This window comes from Aquila chrysaetos, chromosome 14 (genome assembly GCF_900496995.4).
Source record: "Aquila chrysaetos chrysaetos chromosome 14, bAquChr1.4, whole genome shotgun sequence".
NCBI classification, from domain to species: domain Eukaryota; kingdom Metazoa; phylum Chordata; class Aves; order Accipitriformes; family Accipitridae; genus Aquila; species Aquila chrysaetos.
Genome location: NC_044017.1, coordinates 26223456 through 26248524, shown reverse-complemented (window position 1 = coordinate 26248524; position 25069 = coordinate 26223456). Strand labels below are relative to the sequence as shown.

The window sequence follows — 25069 nt, the reverse complement described above, 5'->3', positions numbered from 1 at the left end:
TGACTCCGAGTGTGTGTTTGTGTGAAGTTCACCCCTAATCTTTACATGAGCTAAGAATTATTCCTGCTCCCTTTATATCTTTCTCTTTTTTTTCCTTTTCTTTCTGCAGGCTATTCAGATAAGGATTTTCATTGTCACTGTTCCCACTTTACTCTGAATAAGTGGAGTGTATGAAAAAGCAAAACTCACAAAAGAATGACTCGCAAACACTGATGCCACCATTGGACTTGAATTTAAAGCTATCACACAAGGACACTGTTAACATTTATCCTCCTCTCTGTAGGCCGACAAATTAAAATATTACTTGAAGTCTCGGATCAGTTTCTGCTACAGCGTTTCATTTTGATTGATGTCCTCTATTAATATCAGTGATGCTAGTTAGCTTTAAGACACCCCAAAGGGTAGTCAACTAGTTAAAACTCCAAATGAACCTCATGCCAGCTGTTTAGCCCCTTGAAAGTTTTGCTGAGCATTGACAGAAGACCTTATCAATCATTGCAATTAAGTGCTTTCAGACTGTCCCTTCTAAGGGGAGTCAGTTGAAGTACCATCTGCTATTTTGCTTTTAAAAATCACTAGTCTCCTCTAAGGCAGCCGTTTCACTTTTGAAATCATGTTTCTTTTGCAGGAGAGTGATGGGCTGAAGAAGAAAACTTTTTGTTTTAATAATCAGCAGTTTTTATGATGTGACATAATTTTTGCAGTGCTCAGGGCCTTTTACAAATCAAACGGAATCCAACTAAAACAGTAATTAATGTCAAATGACTAGTCACATACGGCCCTATTTAATTAAAAAGTTCTAATCTTTGATTAAACCTCCTCACACGTTCTTGTGACTGCAAACTGTTGTCTGAAAAGAGAAAGTAATTGGGTACATAATCTATTGTGTCTTCTAACTGACACCTGCTAATTGTCTCAGCAGCAAATGGCAACAATTTAATTTAGAAAGTTAAAAAGTGTATCTTAAATATTCAACAGATTTTTTTCTGTATTATGTATTGCTTTACTGCACTGGGAAAATCTTTTCCTGAATTTATCCCTCTAAGAATTTTCTGCTCTCTAAGAAAATTATTCCACTGTTTTTCAACAACATGCTTTCCTATAGTAAACACAAAACATATGATTTACTGGTCCATTCTTTTAATGTGCAGTTAACGTTTTAAATGCTATTAATCTGGATATTTTTTTTCTAAATATTGACTAATCTGCACAGCAGCCATTGCAAACAGGTTTCTATACCCATAGCTTACAGGAGGAAAACCAGGAGGAATAAGCCACAGAAACTACCTCCTCAGGAATTCTGACTAATTCAGAATTTCAGCCGGGGAAAAACTGGCAGCTATAATCACCTTCAGCACTACAGTGAAGGACCTCCCCCTCTTCCTCATCCTCTTGGGATCTTAGCTTTAGCACTAGCAGTACAAAGATGACTGTTAAGACAAGAGTGCCTCAGAGGAAAGAATATCCTTTCCCAGCTTCCACTTTTTTTTTTTACTCATCAGTGCAGAGCCTAATTCTCTGATTTAGCAAAAAATATAGCCACTATTATGTCTGCATTTACTGCTGAGGTGCTCTTGCTTCCTAGCCTTATGGCTAATCTACCTGCTAGATTTTTTTTTTCTGTCTTCTATGGCATGATTATTTGTTGTTTACAGTTTTTCTGAGCTAGAACTGTGACACTCCAAATATATTGGTACTCCCAGCTGACATTCCCAACAAGTATTTTGTCTGCTTTATGTCTTATTTTACAAATATTTTAAAAAGTCCTTTGGCATGTTGAATGAAGCATTCTCAGGGAAGAATACCACCACTGTCTTTTGACAGCACGTGTTTCAAAGCCACACATAATCCCCCAAGCGAAGTGGTAGGTTAAGTGTGTCTGCAAATATTTTTTGGTTATGATGGCTTCAGACACAGCTAAGCTCTCACGCCTCCAGTCGAAACTACCTACTCGGGCACAGTCATTTTCAACTTTATTGCAATCCCAAATACATCTGGACCCACCCCAGTATCTGGAACTAGCATGCTGCCACTATAAAGGGACCATCGCGTCCCAGTGGTGGTTGTGAAGGTGTCCACGTGGGATGGCCCGATGGCCTGGGGGCATCTTCTAACCGAGCTCTACAGAGAATTCTAAGTCCACTGAACAGTATCTATCCTTTTTCATCTATAAATGTACAAAGAAAGGAAAGAATTGCTTCCACTGTTTTACAGACAGAGAAACTGTAGCACAGCAAACAGAAGTAACCTGTCCAAGATCACAGGGCCAATCAGTGGTAGAGTCAGCAAAATAAACCTGTGTCACCTGATTTCCATATTGCTGCTCTACGGTCAAAATATAAAAATAGCTATCTATCAATACATGTGGATGTGTAGAGACAGATAAAGATATAGATGATCTAGATAGCTTTGTGACTTTTATTATAGCAAGTTGGCTGCTGCATGCCAATAGAATAGTAAATAAACACAGCAGAAGGCTTGAATACATTTTTTTACATAATCATTGACTTTCAATGTCCAAATTTGGGATCCTTGGCCAAATCATATCTTTTCTCCATCTACAGTATCTTCAGTTATCCATCTTTTTTCCCTCCGTGCTTCACGCCTTCATTATCGCTCACCTGCTATGACCTCTTAGCCACTGTAAACTTCTTCCCTCTAATCTCCTTCCTCCAGTTCACTTCAAACACTGCGGCCAAGGTTATCTTTCTTGTTCACCACTCTGACCATGTCAGGTTATGTCTCAGCCCCTCAGTTGGTTTTCTGTCTCGTTACACTACAAGGTCAAATTTCTCCTCTGCAATTTCAAGGTTTTGCAAGAGTCTGCCTTAGCCTACCACTGGACTGAGTCCTTACTCTTTCCTGGCTCAGATACAGTCCTGCCTACTGTATGTATCCATATCTCATGTATGACTTGCTATTTCTATTCCCAAAACTGTTTCCAGTACCTAAAATATCCTCTCTGTTCTACCGTGCCAACCAGCCTCACCTTCTTCTTTCAGGTCGCTACGTTTTCTGTGTAAATTTGGTTAAGAGTGCTTTGGGGCAAGAGGCTTGTTTTTGAAAATATGAGGCATTTGTGAAGTTGCAGATATAACGATGACGTTGAAGAAATGATCATTATGAAATTTACTTTGTTATCTTGCACCATATTGTAAATAAACATATCAAGTAGCATTTAAATATATTCGGACTAACTAAACACCAGACACGTCTCCAGATTTATACTCAAGCAAAGGAAAAGGAATAGTGGTTACTATGTGTGAGTCAGATATACTTGACAAATTTTATTCCCTCACCAGATTGCCTTTCCTTTGAAGGCTGACCACAACCAGATGATACATATTTAAACCACAGCTTAGACTTTATCATGGACTAAAGCATACTTTTGATTCTCATTAAGACAAGACTCCTGACAGTGTGCTATGAGCTCTGTGACATTCTCAAAAGAGGCTTGAGCCACAGTTAATTCTGAAATAAATATGCTGCCTTTCAACTAAACAGCTCTTACTGCAAAAAGGCAGGTACACCTAAATCTGTAAAACAGAAAAGAGGAAAGTGGATCATGGAAATAAATCAGGCAAGGCTTATATCAATTAAAAACATTGGGAAAAAGTTTATGGCAGCAGTTTGATCTCTCTTCTCTCTCTCAAAAAAAAAAAAAAAAAAAAAAAAAAAAAAAAAAAGTTGGGAAATAAAAAAACCCACAGACACAAAAGAACCTTTTATTCCCGGGAGTTCCCTCAGGCAAGGGGCGTTTCAGCTTGTTTATCATACAAATCTTTCCCATAGTTCAGGTATTAGGCAACGAGATTCTATAATCTATTGTCAGTTAAATTAATGTCTGTAAATCTTTACCGCTGATGATATTATAACATCAGAAGCATCTAAGGGCAACTGCTTTCAGTTTTATTGACAGAAGTAGTGGGAAATGGAAGCAAAACCTTGCAGCAGCAAATCAGTAACTCTTTCTAAAGCAAATGTGATGTATATGTGATCCATTTCTTTTAGCTTAGCTATGAAAAGAACTAACAGAAGAAATAAAAAAAAAAAAAAAAAAAAAGCCTGGCCACACAACGTTTGCATCTTGATATGTAATTAACTTGATTAATTAACGGTATGCTTCTTAAACTGTAACAAGTAGATAAGTGAGAAAAAAATATCCACTAAAAATTTCTGTATCTGATGCTAGTGTGGGAAAACAATCCCCCTCCCCAATTTATCAAAGTAATTGAAACAGCAAAAGAGATAAAAATGTGTCATCATAAAGTGATATAGAAATTAATCTGCTTGAGAGCTCAACATGTTACACTGATCACTAGCTGCCTAAATTCAAACACGCTTTCACATTATTTGTGACATATACTCCACACATCTGGAAACATAGACTATAATGTATGCCAACTCTTCATCAATCTGCTCTAACAATGTCGATAGAAGTTTGCTTATTATTCTTTCTTTGAAATACAGAAACAATGCTAGAAATGTTGACATCTACAATTAAAACACATCTTGGTAAATTCCATCACACCTGTTAATGTCAGGTGTGATTGCACTGGTCCTAGTAAAAATGTACAAGAGACTCTACTCTCCACTTTGTGGTGCTAGTGAGTCAGTGTTGATAATGAGTAAGTCTAAATATTTTGATTGAAAGTATCTTATTTGAAAAAAAAAAATCAAAATCAAAATCCACTGGACCAGACTACTTTTTCAGCATATCTTTGAACGAAATTAGAGCAATATTTCAGTGTGGCAGCCAAGTATATTTACATACTTAATTTTAAATAATTTATATTACCTTTTACTGGGGTGGTTTTACTCTGGCTGGTATGGTAGAAATCTTATAAATTATTGACTGCAAACTAAATCATTGTTGTGCTCACCTATATTAAGATAAAAACCCCTATTTTCAGTATCAGTGTGTGTACTTTTGCTGCCACGGTAATCGATGGCAAAATTCTATCTGATTTCAGAAGGATGAAGATAATTCCCCATGTTTAAATCTGGCTATCTGTCTCCTAGACTCTTTTCTAATGAATTGAACACATCTATTCAATGCAAATTACTCAAATTTGTTTATCTGACTGCAAATAAACAACATATAATTCAAAGTGAATTCTCATTTATGCTTTTGCAAAATGTGTGGTATGGACAGAAGCAATGATGTAAAGAGATTCTGATATTTTTACTTGAAAAGAAAAAAGAAAAGAAAGAAAGAAAGAAAGGAAGAAGGAAAAGAAAAAAAGTATATGCCCTTCTTTAGGATCTGCCAGTAGTCATCACTGGTTTTTAGCTCATGGGTTTCAGTTTCCTTGTGGAACACAGCACCTTTCCATTTAACATTCCAATTTTGTCCCTGTGTGATTTTCAGTGCTGTGGCATTTAGAAAGGATGACAAAACCTCAATACTTGTTTATTCTGCAGGTCAGTATTCCAAATAATTGTCCTGATACATTAGAAATGTTAGCTGCATTACTGTTAGTCTCGTCACCTGCTATTTACCCCACAGAAGGGAAAAAGCACATTTTTTAATCATCTTTTTCTTCCTAATTAATTGCATAAATATGCTTAATACCAGAAAAGGCCTGTTAAACCCAATGAGAATTTGTTCTTCTATTCACTCGGGTAAGAGTTAGGCTTTGGTTATCCTATAGCTGACTATGAATTGATTACATCAATTTTATCATTTTAAATTCATGCCAGTCATACACAACAGAAAGTCCCCCAAAGTATTAGTATTTACCTAACCCTGTTTATTAACCATCTTTTTGTTCCCCTTATGTGATCAGGTGTGAACACTAACTGTTCTTGTTTTTCTTTTTCATCCACTGACTGGAAGGAGAACATGTGTATTAGAATCTGCCAGAGAGCATCCACAGCTTCAACTCTAAATAAGCATACTGAAAAAGATTACTTTCACCAAACAGAATAAAGAGATTAAATATTAATCTGCAAATGAACTTTAGTTTCTTAGTACAGGCTATACACTTTGTGTATATGGACATTTAGTGATGTTTTGCTTAGGTCTGCCAGCTGTAACTTTGTATTATTTCTTATTTTAAACTCTTTGAGCTAGACAGCATAGACAACAATTTGGTCTCTTTGAGGTCTTTCAAAATTCTCCTGTGAATCTACTCTGTATTTTTTACAATTTTTCTTTTATGCACTTACTGTATGATAAGTGGCTTTTCAGAGGTTTGGGCCCAATTCCCAGGGTACTGTAGCCAGTTGTTTGAGACAGTTGCTGTTTACTACAAGACAATAAACAATGGCCCCTGTTTGTGAACTCTTCCCCATAAAGTCTGTAAACGGAAGAGCTTGCTATATGAAATGCTTAAGAATAGTCACAAGCTAAAATTTAGAATTCTTCTCACTCACTGGTTAAAAAACCCAAACATGCAAAAAAGCTGAAAGAAGTTGTGCTTCAAAGTTCATTAATAAATTAAATGTGCTTCTCTGTAACTTCAGTTGCTTGAGGACTTCTCTGATTTTTGCATCACATGGGCCAAATGATAGCAAGATTATCATGTAGGTGAAGGCTTAAAGCTGGCTGTGCTTTGATGAGCGTGCAGTAGGAAAACCCAACAGGTAGTTACCTGGTAAAGTTCTGCAAGAGAGCAGAATCAGGATTACAGCCATAATACCCTAGAGACAATTTACGCCTGCTGAAGAAGTGAATGCTATACTAACATGACTACAGCCTTTAAAGATCAGAGACAACGATCAGGAACATCGCTTTCTCTTAGAGAAGAAAATAGCAAAGCAATTTAAAATGCACTTCTTCAGCAGTTTTCTATATGATTATGTCTTGTAATAAGAGCTCAATAATGTCTGAATTCAGACATTTTGGTGACCTAATATGTTTCATACAGCTTAGGTCCCTGACACCACATATTAGCAGTGATTTTATCTTTCTTTTGGTCGTATGCGGTCTTCTCCGATATACAGGTTTTTGACAGACATTCATCACTGTAGCATAAGAACATGTAATATTAGTGTACTAAGCAGTACAAATTAATCTATTTTAATTTTGTTCTGCCATCCATGCTTCAAAGAGAAAAGTGTGAGCTGTTTCATCTTAATAAATTAAAGTTACCTACATATAAATTTTGCTATATATTCCCATTAAAGCAAGCTAAGTAAAAAGAAAAGCCTTGTACCTAAAGCAGAAACTTGCTGAGGTGTAAAATGGTCATTGTTTCTCACGGGATTTCATTCCACTGTACCGGGTCTGTCCACTGAAGGTGTCAGGTCCTTCTCCAGATTGACTATATTTAGGGCAGACTGCTTTACTGGGACAAAAAAGCAAAATTGTCAACCACAGTCTTCTCGAAGGACTCGGTCTTTTCGATACCCTGAATCATTAAGCACCTTCAGATAAGGGTGAGATACTGAACTTGACTGATACACCCCGAGACAGGACTCGTGCTCTCGCACGTCAGGTGGCAGCCAGCGTTACAGAGGAGTTTCACTGCAGCACCCTGTCAGCCGGAGTTTCCCGTGCAATGAGGGTCTATGGCTTCGCCATTACAGAAATCAGGATATAACTGATGCCCGGTCATCATTCACCGTAACAAAATGGCATATTCTTGTACACCAGAGATGTTTACATACCCTTAATCTGACATGTAAATAAAGTAGTTAATTAAAAAGTAAATTTTACTTCTTTAGTAAAAATTTAAATAGCAATCCTCCAAAAAGCATTTAATTTAGGTTTAATAGGAGTTAGTATATGTTAAACTGGAACTAGTTATTAATTGATACAGAAGTAAAAAAAGGATAAAAATCAATTATATATTCCCTACATCTGAATAAATATATTTAAAATAACTATCCTATTTCACTAATGTAACTGACTCATAAGATCCAAATTGAGCACCTGTAGTGTAAACCAAACCTTAATTTAAAATAATACCCATCTTAATATAGTACACTCCCCTTTACACACTACAGTGGACACATTCAGTGGAACAGGCAAATGGCAGAAGTTTGCCATTTAAATACTTAATGACTGTGCACATTAAATAAAAACTGTCTGGAACATATATTTTGTAGTGATTTATCTGTAATTCAGGTGTTATCTCTAGATGTATGTAAAGCTGTTAAGTCTACTAACAATTTAAGATATTATAATAAAACAGAAAACTGTAGCAATTCATTGATTTTAATTTATCGACACTATAAATTCCTCAGGGCAGCAACCGTGAATACACTTTCCTGTATAAAACTAAAAACCATTTTGGTACCTAACAGAAAAAACTTAACAATAGAAACACTAACTAGGATTTATATTTGCATGGATTTTTTTTTCTGTTTCTCTTTCTTTCTCTATTTTTTACATAGGTCATCCAAAAATATGGGGGGGGGGGGGTTAAGATTTTCAGAGTAACGAGTGATTTTATGTACTTATCAATAAGATGCCTTAAAGGACCTAATTTCCAGGACGTGGACATGTTGCAATTTTAAAAAATCAAGCCTCTTTAAAATGTCAATAAAGCCAGATAAATTCACTAAGCATTTTTAGTGGTCTCAAGGATACAGTATTTCGTATTTTAATTTTAGGATCTGTTTTTGTTTTTGCAGCAGGTTATAGGAATTTTTAAACGTTAGCTTTGCACCTTGGTTACTACATTTGGTTCTGAGTTTTTTATAGCACTGGATTCTGACTAATCACTTATGACAAGACTGTAAGACAACAGTTTGCCTGCAGAAAGGGGGATGCATAGCAGCACCATCCCAGGAGCAAACGGAGAAGGGAATTATGTCTTTTAGAAACATAATTTCCTCTCTTGCTTGCCCCTGGCTCTAAGGGGGGCACAAACTCCTACTGCTCTGCGCCGGCAGCCAACTGTCAGGTCAGCTTATCTCAGATGGGCAACGTGTCGAGGGGATGAAGCCAAAGCCCTGCATGGCCCTGAGCGCCGGCTGCCGATGCCCCATCGGGACGGGGACCGGTGGCCCCGCACAGGCTGCTGTCATCGCTCTCCAGCTCTTGCCGTGACCTGCAGTCCCACTAGCCCGTGCCAGGAAGCAAGCCCTCAAGTCTCCCTTATCTTCCCGCGCGCTGGGGATAAGAGCGTTCGACAACCCTACTTGGCGATTACGCCACCGAAAGCGGTATCGAGGCCTCGATTTGGTAGGCAGACAAGGCGAAGCAATCGTCTGCCACCCCGTTAGCCGGCTGTAGCTCTACCGGACACATCGGGCGAAGACCCTCATCTTGTAATCCCCGTGAGCGCTTGCGAATTCATCAGAGGTGAATCTGGATCCTCGCTCACCATCGGAAAATGAAAGGACGCTTCATACAAATAAACGGGTTGTGTTGCATCCACAGATGTGTCAAACTTTGAAAACCTCATGCTCTAGACAGCCTTGCCTTGCTGCTAATTGGTATGTTTTTCTTTAAAAAGTGAAGATTCTAACCTTTTACTTGACAGATATGTGGGTAAAATGCCACATAACATTTTGAAAGCTTATCTATAGTCTGCTGTTTACGAGTCTTGTTTATGTTGGAGCTCACAGAGGAGTATATAAATGAAGAGGGTTAGCAGGAACAAAACTGAATGGTTGGTTGCAAACAGATGTGTAAACTAGCGAAGAAAGGTTTTCACCTACAGAAAGTCTAAAGATGTTGCTCCCTTTTAAAAGGCAACCATACAAATGTGACACTTGAATCAACAGATTTTCTTATTATCATTATTTATTCCTAGTTGTGTCCCTGGATTTTGGGGGTGGAGAGTAGAGACAGTTTCATTACCTGTTTGGTTTTGGTTCGGGGTTTTTTATTATTATTTTTATTTCTTTCTAATCTTACGAAATTGCAGCTAGGAGAGAGTAAATGGGATTCCATTTCGCTGCGAGATTTAGCAACAGAATTGTTTACAGTGTTGCAATCAGTCATGTTTAAAGTAGAGCTACTAACTGCATAACTGTAAGGGAATACTTTGGAAACAAAAGGGTTGCATAACAGGCAAATTTAGCTGGTAGAATCTTTAGTATGCAATGTATAAGAAATTTCATAAACCCTAGGGAGAGCTTGCAATTTTGTCAGTGGGTGCAAAATGCTAACTTAGAAAAACTAAAATGACAAAAATATGGAAATAGCTGACAATCAGAAAGCCGGCTTAATTCCCTTCTTTTTTGTTATTTTTGATTTTGTTTCCAGTAGAAACTTATCTCCTGCAGATTTATACACACAGATTACTTTGCATTTATACTTCAGGCTTATTCTCTTCAGGAAACTAAGTGCTGGACTCGGACACCAAAAGTTTCAAAGACCAGGATATCTTCATCCCACCTGAGGAGTAACTGTAAGAATATTGGCAGAGGTGAATTTCTGTGGCTCAGGAATACGTAGTATTTTACATCTAAATTATTCTGGAGTCTTCCTTAGTCCTCTGCTTCCTGCCACTACTTGGAGGTGGCAGCACCAGCTCTGAATTTCCACAAAGACATTGGCCTTGCCTTCGCAATCCAATTGCTGACCTGTCTGACTGATGTTACAGCTTTCAACCTCTAAGTAGCACTTTGAGAGGAAAAAGTGATGCACTGAACTCTACCACAATTCCTTGGCTACTGCCAGTAAATATTAGCTCTGAAACAATTGTAAGACTGAAATACTAGAAGAGAGTGAACAACAAAAACCTACCATTCCATAAGAAGCAATACCCTGATGCTTAAAATCTGGGAAAATGTTTTGAATAAGTGACTCAAACCTCCTGCAGCTTGAAGGTGTGAAATGTGGGAAGCCTGTGATATTCCAGTTAAAAAAATTTACTGGCTCTGCAGTGTTAGCCAGAGATTCAGCTTGACTCAACAATAATATCAGCCTGACCTCAATAATATTGTAACTTAGAAGGTGCAGCTATTTTCTTCTTAAAGGAGGTCCAGTGACACCCTATACTGAGATTTTGGTGAATTCCTAAATATTAATTATTATTACTACTAATAATGTCAATATAATATCTTAATATTACTAGGGACATTCCTGCATAAGAAACATGAGATATATCCAGCAGCTTCCTCAGACTCTGTTGGGTCAGTAATCTTGTTTGTTTAGTCTTTTTGTTTCATTGGGGTTTTTTTGATGAAGAGAAGGAAAAAGATTTGTTCCGTACTTAACCTCAGTGAGCGCAACCTTAAAGTCTACTTGATACAGCATCTTTCTTACAGTTCCATGCACCCATGCTCTTGCCTTAGACTGCTCTCATGAAACACATTTGTCAAGACTTTCGTCAGGGCCCCCATTTTCTTTGACTTTCCTGACCTTTCATATCATCAGATATGCTCTTCTTGAAATGTTACTTTAATTTTGGCTTCTCCAGCTTTGTCCTCTATCAGTACGCTACCAATACTTCTATATCTGCCCAATGTATGTCACTTAGGCAGATCTTTGAGCTCGATCTACTTCTGCCCTTTCCTTAAAGCAAGCACTCCCAGCACTCCCAGAAAAGTTTTAAACCCCAAAGATCAGATTTTACTCCAAAACAAAGCTTTGTAAAACATCCAAAGTGAGACAGGATAGAAAAGGTCACGCCGCTGTGAGAGGGCACGTCTGCTTGTCCGTGCACCGTCTCAGTCCCGCAGCTCCGCAGGTTTGCAGAGCATTACGCGCAGTCCCCTCCCCAAGCCCAAGAGAACATTTTCTTTCCTTCCCCTCTGAGACTGAATAGCAGTTCTGTTCCCTGCTTTTCTCAGCCCTTTCTGGAGTTTCTGCTCACTCCTGTCTTTTTTTTTTTTTCCCTTCCTCCTTCTTTTTTATCCTGCGCTTCCATAAGTTTCTTCACTTGTGCGTTCTCAGGGAAGGCACAATCTCCCCCCTCTCCAGAGTGCAGCCTAACCCAGAGGGGAACAAGAAGACAAACATCTGTCCTGTCCTGCCACATAATATTTAAAGGACATAGGAGACATTAACCTACAATATCTGCAGACAAACTAAACACCTTCTGCTAAACCAAGTATTTAATAAATTTTAATGACATTTATAAATTTCTAAACAAATATTTAAATCATTATAATAATAAAGGCTGTATGTGCTCTAATCTCTAACAAACTCGTCACAAATAATTCACAAAAGAGATTTTCATCGGTACGGTACTTCATTATTCAGTAAAACAAAACATATTGCTGATCTCTATAGGGTTTAATGCAATTTACCATGAAAAAAAAAATATTTGCTTCAGAAGAGTTTCTAAATGCTTCAGAGAATATCCGTTATTTGAAAATGCAAATATTTTCTATTCTATGTTACAAAATCTAATGTCTATATTTACACAGTATGTTCCTATCTCACTGGTAATATCAGTGCATGCACTATGACAACATGCCAAGTCATGTCATATGATCATATTACTGTGCCATATCATACCGCCAGGATTAGCGCCATGTTATAATAAAATGGCTAAAATGTTTTAATTTTCCCTGTTGTAGGTTTGTTTAAAGGAGGCTATGTAAGTAAACAAACAGCCCACTTGACCATTACCTGAGTGTGTCTCTGTCTCGCCGTCATTCTGCCCAGTAACTTTGCGACCTACTGGACAATTTCAATCGAATTTGGGAGTGGGATAGACATTTCAAAGGTGATCGTAGTTTAAATTTCTTTCCGGTTGGTGGGTGTGTATGGGAGACAAATTGATACCCTAACTGAGAGAAGAAAAAGTAGCCGTTGTACCTTTCCAGGCAGTGCTGCCTGGCCCAGCAGCACGTCCCTCTCGGCCAGCCGCTCACATCTGCAGGGTAACCATCACCGAAGACACAGGAGGAAGCTGGGAGTAGTGGCAGTGGGAAAATTAAAAGACACACCTGTAGGAAACCGGTTTTAATTAGTTCGATTGCTCTTAAATAAATTGCTTTATTTTTTGAATTCATTAAGAAAACTTCTACTTAGTCTGTTTGAAACACTAGGTTTGATCTCAGTGTGTCTTGTTTACGCTGTAATAATAAAAAAAAATGTTTCAGTATTCTGTGCTGAACAATGATTAGATACCATGCCTGAAAAGAGGCATGAGAATTCAAGTCCTAAGCCACTTATCTGTGGCCTAACAAGTCACCCTTTCTGTAAGCCTAATGAATCTTTGTGTGTGTGTTTGTATGTTTGTTTGTTTGTTTCCAAAATGACCCAGGTACAACTATGTAATACTTCCCAGCTAGACAGAAGAAGTAGGTCTCAGCTGTTTCAGTGACAATCTCAGGCTTACCTCCTCCTTGCTAATTCCCTTTGCCTGAAGTCTTTTTAAATAGCCTTATGCCCCACTTCAGCACCCTTCTCCTATTTCTCTCTCTTCTTGGCTCCTGCCCCTCCGTTAGTCCACTAACATCATTTGCAGACACTTACCTTCTCTTGCCTTTACCTACCGCGCTGTTATTTCTTCTTCCCTTTCTCAGCAACTATCCTCTCTTCTACATGTGTTGCTGGTGTGGATTCACATTTAAATTGACACGGAACTGCTTACATACAGAGTGACAAAAGTAATTTTACCTGTTGTTCTGTCGCTGCTTCGAAACAATACTAATGAATGGAAGAAATGTCCTTTTAATCTATGTAACTTGTGCTTCTTTGCTATTATGGGATGAATCAAATCAGTGGAAAGGTTTCTATTGATTTCATTGAGTTTCTGGACAGTACTTCTCTTACATTTCCCTAGATGCCGTATAATTTCTATTTTTAATTGTCTTTTTAACTAATTTTTTTCCTAGTACTAAAAGTAAAGCCTGCCACACCGTAATTCCTTGATCACCCTTTTAGTCCTTTTAAAAGACAAACAGATTTTGTACCTTTTAATCCTCACACATAGTTACTGATCTTAATGACTGCATATTTTTAACAGTTCATTTATTTCATTTTCAGATTCTGTAAGGACGGTTGATGACTACCATTTAGTTAGATGCTTTAAGAATCTCTCTGTTGACACCTCAGTACACACCCACATCTCATCTTTGTTACTAAAAAAAAGTTGACCCGAGGAAATGTCTTCATTTGCTACGAGCACCAGAGCACAGAAATTTAATTTCTCTGCAATACTTTTTCTTTTACAGCTGCCCACTAATAGGCCCGCCAGTTCTGTCGTGGCTTCCTCATATTGGTAAAGCATATGTTTGGTTTTTAACAGGTAATTCATTCTCTTATATATAGATTCTTTGTTCCTCAAATTCCCTCCTTGGCCTTTCTGATTTTACTTCTTTCTATTGTTTTCAAGATGATTGGATTTGGGCTTTCCCAATGATACATTTTAGGCTCAAATAACTTAAATATTGAACCTTGACATTTAACTACATTGATCTTTTCCTTGCCTTCCTATTTCTTTTATTTGTTTAGGGATATTTGTTCTGAGACTTTTGTGCTATGCTTAAGTACCCTCCATGCTGAGACTAAAGATTTTCATTTCAACACTTCTGATTGAGGATATTTCTTATTTATTCCCTTTTTCTGAAAGTAGAAATGTTTACCTGTCTCTGTTGAGGATAGAATGATAAACTAGTAAATTTCATTACAAACATTTCCCCCCAAAAGTCTGAATACTGATGTATTATGTTCATGATTAATCAGCATTTTTTAAAAAGTTGGGTTTGAGATGTGTCCTGTTACTATCTGTTATTTTGGCTGATGTCAAACTACAGCTTCCACTAAACAAGCATTTCAGGGATCGAAAAGTAGTTTTCCAAAGCATAATTTAACCCCTCCGTATGTAGGTTATTGTTAAGACTGTTATACTGGACTTTGCTCCTTTGTTGAGCTTCTCCTACACAGTGTATTTAATGTGGGTATTTTTGATCTGTCAGATAGTGTAAGCCTTCTATATGTGTATTGCTGTTACTAAGGATTTTCATTTTGTCTATGTATTAGCATTTCCACAGTACAGCTTTGTCACCAAGCTGTTAATAAGCATTTTTTCCTTTTGTTTTAGTTTTGTTTCTTTTTTTTTTCCCAGTAAATATACACTCTATATTCAATATACAGTGACGTGGCACAGCATATAGGTATTATTGGCACTCACTGGCATTACCTTCATGCATTTTCTTTCTGACTTTTCTATGTGAGAAATACAGCAATTTCCTGATGAATGTATAGAAAATTATGATGCCAGTCTAAGCTATCAAATATGTAGTGTGTGCTACAAATTTGACAGAAAAAGTATTTTAGATATACTATAAAATCATCGAAGAAATAAAATATTCATTACTTGCACAGGTGGATTAAAATCAATAAATGCCATTTTGTTGTTATAAACTGTCTGATGTAACAAACATCAGCCTGGCAGAGGCATATATTCATATGCAGGCATAAATTTTTATCTGGCTTTTTCCAGTTAGGCATCTAAGTCTCTATTGGGTTTAAGAGTCACAATTTTTAAAGATGTCAAGATGATATGATTTCCAACAAATCATTAGAAATTGCTAATAATCAGCTATACCTGAAAATGAGCATTAAAAAGTAGCTCTGCTGAAGTTAACACTAAAAACTGCCGTGACTTGTAGGGCAAAGGGTAAGCGTTTTATTTATGATCATCACCTGGTAGTCAGTCATAGGTTTGAGGATCTAGTGCTAGCAATTCAGATTTTATTTTTCCTCTAAGTATTCCATGCATGTCATTGGTATCAATGGCATGTTGTAAGCTGCGAGATGTTTGATAAAAAAAGGCAGATTTTACAAGCAAAGACTCCAGTTACTTGGATAAAGGGTTATATAGTTTTCCCCTTAATTCAGAGTCCCGAGTACTTGTTTTACAAACTGCAGAGTGCCCTCAAATGTATTGACTTCATTGTGGAGTCAGAGTATTTATTGTGTAATGCTGAGTCATATAAAAAACCAGAAAGGCGTTCACTAGAGTGAAGAAAAAAAATGATGGAGATGCTAGCCTCCTCAAAAAAAAAGTCAAATTCATCTTGGGTTTTGTGACTTTTTATTTTAACAGAAGTAAACCATGAGAAACATTGCCAGAAATGTATTACATAGTATTATGCCACTGTAATAGTGAAATTACTGTTTTATCCTGCTGGTGCTCTCCTGCTCCCGCAGAAAGGAAACTCGAGTTCCCGCCGGTGTACACGCTTGGGCACACACACACGGACGCGGACACAGGGACACGCACCCGGACACGGACACGCAGGATGTACCCCAGCTGCAGCAGTAGCTGTAGCACACTAGAGGGAGCCGTTACATAATGGCAGTGACCCTTTCCGCCCCCCCCCCCCCCCCCCCCAATTAGCAGAAATTGCAGAGAAAAATCTCTGGACATCCTGAGACAGACATCCTGAAGGTTTGGCATAGGCTACGGAGTAAGGAGAGGAAAGCGGAGGACTGAAGTGACAGTGAAACGAGGTCTCCTGATAGCTCAGGAGCTTTAGTCTGGTGTTTTTTCCATTTTTAAAACTGTGCTGCTCCTGTAGGGGATGTCTCCAAATAAGTGACTTAACCGAATACGCCGATTTTCGTCAGCCAATCTGAAGCCCTCATTCAGAAAGCAAAGCCCATTTTGTAAACATATCCTTTATTTCGTCTGTCTGTCGCTCTTACACAGAAAGTTGGCACGTCTGAGAGGAGTGATTTTACGCTGCCACTAACGTATGTACAGTTTATTTATACACTGCATTTTAACACAGCATTAGTTTGATAACGGTTACTAGCAGACTCGTTCTGCATGGCAGACTATCCGTTTCAAAGCTACAAGGAGGTCTTCAGGACGGGAAGATGGGTCTAGAAAGACCCCTTTCTTGAATTTATAAATCTGTACCACTTTCTGCAAGTCAAATGATATTTATGGACACAGTAACTCAGAAAGGGCTGAAGGTTATCCTATTGAGCAAGGCGAAAGAGCAGCTTCCTTAACTGTGCCTTTTAAGAGCCGCTCTTAAATAATTGTCAGGAGCGTCTTATAATCGCTCCACAGTTGATTTTCTTGGTTTTTTTTTTTTTTCCTTTCCTCCTTCTTTTCCCCCTAAATGATTCATGCTACTTACACGCTCGTCACTCACAGCTCACAAATGGCAGCTTCATTTCGGTACGCGCGGGTCGACACCGGCGCTCCGGTAATCCCAGCACTCACCTTTCCAGCCTCGGTCCTTCCCCCCCCCCCTCCCACCCGAGACCACCGCCGCCCCCGGTCCCCGCGGCGAGGGCGGGGAGGGGATGACACGGGTGGGGAAGGGAAGGCAGGGCTCTGCTTGCTGCGACCCCAGCCCCCCCCGCTCCCCCATGCTCCCACGCTCGGGACCTGCCCCTCGGGGAGGGCGAGTCCCGTTCGGGGCGGCTCCCGTTAGGGTTGGGGAAGGGGTGGCGGGGCCGGGGAGGGTGGGACACACACACACACACACACACACACATCCACACGCCCCCCGGGGGACTCGGGGACGGTGCCGCGGAGTCAAGTCCTCGCCCTCGCAGTGCTTTGGAGGAGCGCGGGGGTGTCGCGTCCCCCCTCCTTTCCCACCCGTCATCACGGAAGACTTGTTAATACGCCTTAAAAAATAAATAAATAAGGGGCGAGGGGGGGGGGCTGCGTATAAATAACTAAATAAGGCCAAGCCGGGAGCAGCCGGGGGCGCGGCGCTGCGGTGCGCGGCGCCGACACACCGCAGCCCGCCCGCCCGCCCGCCCGCCCGAGCCCTTCGCACGTTGCGCGTCTCCCACCGAACCGATCTAATCAATGACACCCAGCGCCCGCCGCCCGCCCCCGCCCCGCCCCTCCGCCCTCCCGCTTCCTCCCATTGGTAGGTCGGCGTCGGGGCCGGTCGGCGCCGCCGTCGCCGATTGGCTGGCGGGGAATCCGTATCAATGTTTAAGCCGCGGCGTGAGGTGAATAGAGGCAGTCGGCGAGCGGCGCTGGGCGAGCGCGGCGCGGCGCGGCGGCCCCGCGAGTGCTGCAGTGAGGGAGGCGAGGAGGAGGAGGAGGCGGAGGAGGCGGCGGGGGGGGGGGGAGAAGAGAGAGAGGAGAGGGAGAGAGGAGAGGCAGGCAGGCAGAGAGCGGCTCCAACTGTTGAATTTTCGCTGAATTCTCTCCACTTACCTGCGGGCGGCTGGTGAAATGGATCTGGTTTATCGGGGATCGGCGTTCCTCGCGCGTGCTGTCTGGCTAAGACTGGCGACCGTCTGTTTGAAAGGGGCCACCCATCAATGAGGCAGAGAAGAATATTTGTTTTTTCTTCTTTTTCTTTTGAAAGCCTCTCTACCACAGGTTGCAGAATTAACTGTGTACTTTGGGTCCGGACTCAAATAAAGGAGAAAAAAAAAACATTGCAGAACTGAGACTCGGAACTAGATCTGTGAGCTATGTATTGGGAACCTATGTTTTTGTTGGTGGTTTTTTCTTTTTTCTTTTAATATGAAAGATCTCTGATTTATTTCACACATAACACTGAGGAAAGGTGGTTAAAAACACTCAGCAAAGCAGGAGACAGACGCGCCTCTGTGCCAGTGAGTGGATAACAGCCTTGTTTTCCTGATCCTCAGTCTCCCGGAGAAAGAGGTATAGTAAAAGTGTAGCTGGATCCGACACCCCCCCCCTTCTCTTTTTTTTTTTTTTTTTCCTTCCCCCCCCCACCCCTACAAATCTGATTAATTTTTTTTCCTGTCTATAGAGTGAGTCAGAGAAGCGTTAGGAAGAAGCTGCAACTAATGTCTGTGAAGGGAGGAACATGAGGCGATAGTGAATGTGATTTGTTCTGCTGGATCTGACTCAGCCAGCAGATTGAAACACCTGCATTTCTGGATGTGCCTTTCCTTTATTTCTGGTTGTTAAAAGAACCTGAAATAAAATCTAGTTACCCTTCCCCAATATTTACCTATACACCGTATCGCTGGGAAAGGTATATCGGAGAGGGGGAACGCATCTGGCGTTGCCGCCGGTCTTCTCCCCTCTACCAAGATGCCCAGAGAGACTGTTAAAGCTTGAAAGGACTGCAAAAAATGCATCACACCAGTGGCGGAACTGCATAGGTTTCAATATAAGCGAATTGGTCGATTAAAAGATCTCCCACTTTATTCATCGCCAGAATTGTTTTTCCTCTTCTTCTCCCCTCCCCTAAATGAAGAGGACTAGGCGGCAGTGTCATTGGAAGGAGATGCTGAATAGAAAGAAAAGAGAGGCACTTGATAGCGCAGCCCTGTGAATACAGAGACTGTTTCCCTTTTAGCGAGAGACTAAGAGAGAGAAGAGTGTGTGTGTGTGTGTGTGTGTGTGTGTGTTGGCTTTTCTTTCTTTCTTTCTTTCTGCCCCCCCTTCTCTCTCTCTCTCTCCCTTTTTCTTTTTTTTTTTTTTTTTTTTTTTTAATCTATGCGTCCAGCCATGGGTTGCCTGTTGATTTCCTCTCGGCTGGAGAGAAAAGCAAACTGGAATTAAACTGCATCGAGAAAAGTGCAGTTCCTCAGACACGCATACGCACACAGGCATAGATAGACTGAGAGAAAGGATGTGGTGGTGGCGGCGGCTACTGGCCTGTCTTAAAGAAACCCAAGTGTGCATCTGATTGAGCACAGCCTGCGATTTCTCTCAAAATATATATCTATTGCTAATGGTGACGGTCGGCTGGTGGGTTTCTTAATTTCCCCCCCCCCCCCAAAAAAAAAGACGAGTGTGAGGCTGGTAGTAGAGGGAGAGAAAGGAAACTACAAATCCGGACACTAGTTTTTGCTGGGGGGGGGGCGTTTTGTTTTCCCCTCTTGCCCTGCAGTCCTCCTTTCCCTCGCCTTCTGATTCGGGAAGGAAACAGTGAGGGTGTACGAGACAGAGAGGGGGGAAATACCGATGGCAGCGAGATGCAGCTCTCCGCCGCAAGCAATGCAAGATTAGATCTCTAAATGCAGCAAAACACTCCCTGAAAACCAACAACCCCGCGGTGCAATCAGACATTTCACTGCCTCTCACTGCACACGAAGAGGGCTTCACCAACAAGCTGAGACTTTTTTTCCCCTTCTGTCTCTCTCCCACCCCTCCGCTCCATCCATCGCATCGCAAGCGATGAGTAGCAAATAAGCTTTTCTACCCCTGCTTACAGACCTGTGGCCACCCCCCTTTCCTATGTCTATAGAAATACACATATTTAAAAAAAATCTTTTTGATCGTTTTTAGAAAAACAACCGCTGCCGCCGATTTTTTATTATTGTTGTTATTTTTATTATCCTTTGTACATCTGCGGGGATTCGAGGATCGGCAACGCTTCGCCTGCCCGGAGGAGAAGATCTTTTGCAAATTTTCTGATTTTTGAAACCCTCCCACTGCCGAACTTGGACAGCCGAAGTAACTGCGAGGGGACTGCAAGCACGGCAAGCGCTTGCTGAAACGCTGCCGAAGCTGCTCTCCCCCTCCGCCCCCCCCCCCCCCCCCCCGCTTGCTCCCTCCCTCTGAGCTACATGGTCTATTTGCTGCCTCTCATCCTGTGTCTCTGCAGATGTTTTAGAGCAACAGGTTCAGGAACTTAAAATACGGGGGTGGGGAGAGAGGAGGACCAACAAAAAAAAAAAAAAAGAGAGAGAGAAAGAAAAAAGAGAGAGCCGACGGAGGAGGAGGAAGACCAAACCCAGCGCAGGAGGCAGAGAAGACGGGGACAACCCTGGTCGCCGCTGCAGCTGCTGCCCCCCCACCACCCCCCCCAGCCCTGCTCGGGGATGTACCTTTCCATTTGTTGCTTCTTCCTCTGCTGGGCTCCCGCCCTGTCTCTGAAGAACCTGAATTACTCGGTGCCGGAGGAGCAGGGAGCGGGCACGGTCATCGGGAACATCGGCCGCGATGCGCGGCTGGCGGCGGGCGCCGCGGGAGGAGGGATGCTGCCCGCGGAGCGAGGCGGCCCCGGCGGCGGCCCCGGCGGTGGTCGCGGTCCCAAGTCCACCTTTCGGGTGCTGGAGAACTCGGCCCCGCACCTCCTGGACGTGGACGGGGAGAGCGGGCTGCTCTACACCAAGCAGCGCATCGACCGCGAGGCGCTGTGCCGGCGCAGCGCCAAGTGCCAGCTGTCCCTCGAGGTGTTCGCCAACGACCAGGAGATCTGCATGATCAAGGTGGAGATCCAGGACCTGAACGACAACGCGCCGGCGTTCCCCTCTGACCAGGTGGACATGGACATCTCAGAAAACGCCGCGCCCGGCACCCGCTTCCCCCTCACCAGCGCCCACGACCCGGACGCCGGGGACAACGGGCTGCGCACCTACCTGCTCACCCGTGACGACTACGGCCTCTTCTCCCTCGACGTGAAGTCCCGCGGCGACGGCACAAAGTTTCCGGAACTGGTCATCCAGAAGCCGTTAGACCGTGAGGAGCAGAGCCACCACACCCTGGTACTGACAGCACTGGACGGCGGCGACCCACCGCGCTCGGGCACGGTGCAGATCAACGTGCGCCTCATTGACTCCAATGACAACAGCCCCATCTTCGAGGCGGCCTCCTACGTGGTGGAGCTGCCGGAGAACGCGCCGCTAGGCACCGCCGTCATCGACCTTAACGCCACCGATGCCGACGAGGGTACCAACGGAGAGGTGCTCTACTCCTTCAGTGGCTACGCACCCGAGCGCGTCCGCGACCTGTTTAGCATCGACCCGCAGAGCGGCCTCATCCGCGTCAAGGGCAACCTGGACTATGAGGAGAGCGGCCTCATCGAAATCGACGTCCAGGCTCGGGACCTGGGGCCCAATCCCATCCCCGCTCACTGCAAGGTCACCGTCCGCCTCATCGACCGCAACGACAACGCCCCCACCATCGGCTTCGTCTCCGTTCGCCAGGGAGCGCTGAGCGAGGCTGCCCCGCCGGGCACCGTCATTGCCCTGGTGCGGGTCACCGATCGGGACTCGGGCAAGAACGGGCAGCTCCAGTGCCGGGTGCTGGGTGGTGGCAGCGGGCCCGGAGCCGTCCCTTTCACCCTGGAGGAGAACTATGACAACTTCTACACTGTGGTCACCGACCGGCCCCTGGACCGCGAGGCACAGGACGAGTACAACGTGACCATCGTGGCACGTGATGGGGGCAACCCCCCGCTCAACTCCACCAAGTCATTTTCCGTCCGGATCCTCGACGAGAATGACAACCCGCCCCGCTTCAGCAAGAACCTCTACGTCTTACAGGTGCCTGAGAACAACATCCCCGGAGAGTACCTGGGCTCCGTCTTGGCCCAGGACCCCGACCTGGGCCAAAACGGGACGGTCTCCTACTCCATCCTGCCCGGGCATGTGGGCGACGTCTCCATCTACACCTATGTCTCCGTCAACCCCACCAATGGTGCTATCTATGCCCTGAGGAGCTTCAACTACGAGCAGACGAAGCACTTTGAGTTTCGCGTGCTGGCCAAAGACTCGGGCTCGCCCCACCGCGAAAGCAACGCCACGGTGCGCGTCACCGTGCTCGACGTCAACGACAACGCGCCCCTCATCGTCCTGCCCGCCCTCATCAACGACACCGCCGAGCTGCAGGTGCCGCGCAACGCTGGGGTGGGCTACCCCGTGGGCACCGTCCGCGCCCTGGACAGTGACTTTGGGGAGAGCGGGCGCCTCACGTACGAGATTGTGGAAGGCAACGAGGAGCACCTCTTTGAGATGGACCCCACTAGCGGTGAGATACGCACCTTGCACCCCTACTGGGAGGAGCTCAGCCCTGTGGCTGAACTGGTGGTAAAAGTCAGTGACCATGGCAAGCCCAGCCTCTCCGCAGTGGCCAAGCTCATCGTCAGGGCCTTGGCGGGGCCCCTGCCCGAGGCTGGCGAGCCGCAGGTGAACGGCGAGCAGCATCGGCGACCGCACTGGGACTTGTCGCTGCCCCTGATCGTGACGCTGAGCACCGTCTCCATCATCTTGCTGGCCGCCATGATCACTATTGCCGTGAAGTGCAAGCGAGAGAACAAGGAGATCCGCACCTATAATTGTCGCATTGCCGAGTATAGCCACCCTCAGCTGGGAGGAGGGGGAGGCAGTGGCGGGGGAGGAGGAGGCAGTGGCAGTGGAGGGGGCAAGGGCAAGAAGAAGAAGATCAGCAAGAATGACATTATGCTGGTGCCCAGCGAGGGCGAGGACAGCCGGGGCCCCCTCAATGTCATGAACGTGGTGAGCAGCCCATCCCTGGCCACCTCGCCCATGTACTTTGACTACCAGACCCGCCTGCCCCTCAGCTCTCCCAGGTCGGAGGTGATGTACCTGAAGCCCGCCTCCAACAACCTGACCGTACCCCAGGGACATGTGGGCTGCCACACCAGCTTCACAGGGCAAGGGACTAACGCCAGCGAGGCTCCCCCGAGCCGGATGTCCATAATTCAGGTAGGAGACTTTTAGAATACCCCGGACCTCGCTTTAGACGCTGGGTTAACTTTACCTTTTGTCTGCAGTGAAATCTGCTGTCAGGCACCACTGAAGGGACCAACACGAGTCACTAAAGAGAGGTGGACTTAAGGAAAGTGGAACCAGACCGCAGCTGGTGGGGTCTGGTTCTGCCGTCACGCCGGTGTTTCCCGGGTGATTCCAAAGTAAATGCCCGCCGAAACAAGCGGAGGTACGGCGGTGCAAATGAGGGGCGTGTGGAAGTGCAGGCAGGCGTTTAGTACGTTTGGGGCACGCTGGGGGATCTTCCCAGAAGATCGTCAGACAGAGGTGGGCGCTTCCGCAGGTTTCACTTCGCTTTGGTTTGGGGTGGAGAAGGGGGGAGGGGGTTTCTGAAGCAGTCGTGTCATCTGCAGTAACTAACAGGACATGGGAGAAACTCTACACACTGAGGACATCTATTGCAACAGTGTATTATAGCCCTCCGATCCTGTATGTAAATATGAGCTACCTTTCCAAGATGTATGTTTTTAATTTTTTTAGTTTCCTTCTTTAGAATATATACACATAAAATATTTATTTTTTTGACGCAGAACAGTATCATTGGGGCCCCATTGCCTCCTCCTCTCCCCACAAACAGCCAAACGTTCAGCGCTGAAAATTCTGCTTAGTCAAATAGAAAGAAAATGTACGTGGCGATTCCCTCCTACCCCCAAATGTTAACAAAACTCACCTCCTGTCATAAAACAGCAAAACAACTAGTCAGTTTTCCAGTAGCCTGAGTCAATATTGATGATTGCTTTATAGCGAAAGACTTACATGCTCTGTCTTCTACCAAAGCTCATTTAGAAATTACAGCTGGGCTGCATTCTGCTGCCAGTTATATCCACACTGTCCTCTACCGACTTTTGTGAATGTGAGACATGGCAGAATTTGGACCATTGGATATAGGGTGCTGAGCAAAGAATGACTTAATTTTTAGCAGGTAGTTTAAAGTCCAAACTCAGAAGATGTATTCCAGAGCAGTGAACTCGCGGAGTGAAGGTGAGGGCAGAATTTGGCTCCAGTTGGTTTAATTTAAAGTCATACTTCATGATTAATGCAGCTTAATGTTCAAATACTACAGGTATTTGATTTTTAACATTTGGATTGAAAGCAGGCTCTGGATAATGACTATTAAATATATTTGAAATGTCATATCTGTTTTATCCTGTGGTTCTAATATGCTGTTCTGAGTCATAGGGGAACGAGCTGAGTGTATCAGAAGTGACACAGACTCATTTTGTGTATGCAGCAAGTGGGAAAGAAGTTGCACTGTAGACACTTGATGTACCAAAAGAAAATTGATAATACCTTGGAGTTATCATACCCTGTGGTCTGTGAACACCGAATGTTCTAGCTGCCAGCTGCATCGAATGTTTTAAACTAAATAGAAGTGGCCATCGGTAATTGGCAGGTTAAGTAACCAAAATTCCAGTGACTCGTGGCCTGTAAATTGAATATTTATAACTGGGAGAAAAAAAAAAAGAAAAAAAGAAAAAAGGCTGTCTGTACAAGGTCACTGTGAACTAATCCTCAACCCACTACTGAGTTGTGTCACAGAAACAATTTCATTTTATGCCTATCGTGAATTTGTGTTGCTATCAATTAGGTGAGTAGAGCAATACTTAAAATCTGAAATTGATTTTAACAAAAAGTGACACTTCAGGAAAGAGTTTAGGTTAGGGCCTAACCAGAGATAATTTGATTTATAATTCATGCTTTAAAAAATAACTTTCAATGACACCTGTTTAAGTAATGTCAACTTTTTTACTGTAAAATGGAGTTGTCAGAATGCTAAAA

General features: G+C 43.2%; 1 protein-coding gene across 7 annotated transcripts in view; it reads left to right on the top strand.

Moving 5' to 3' along the window:
- The first annotated feature begins 17911 nt into the window (after positions 1-17911).
- The window catches only part of PCDH17 (protocadherin 17), an 88392-nt gene continuing 81234 nt past the window's right edge, over positions 17912-25069 (top strand). For 4 of the 7 annotated variants that reach the window (XM_030036568.1, XM_030036569.1, XM_030036564.1 and 1 more), the window contains exons 1-2: positions 17912-18461; positions 20140-23227. In XM_030036568.1, coding sequence (XP_029892428.1) covers positions 20600-23227 — 2628 coding nt within the window. In that variant the 5' untranslated portion in view covers positions 17912-18461; positions 20140-20599. Of the gene's footprint in view, positions 18473-18573; positions 23228-25069 lie in introns of all 7 variants that reach the window. The other 3 variants (XM_030036566.1, XM_030036565.1, XM_030036567.1) reach the window with 3 other exon arrangements.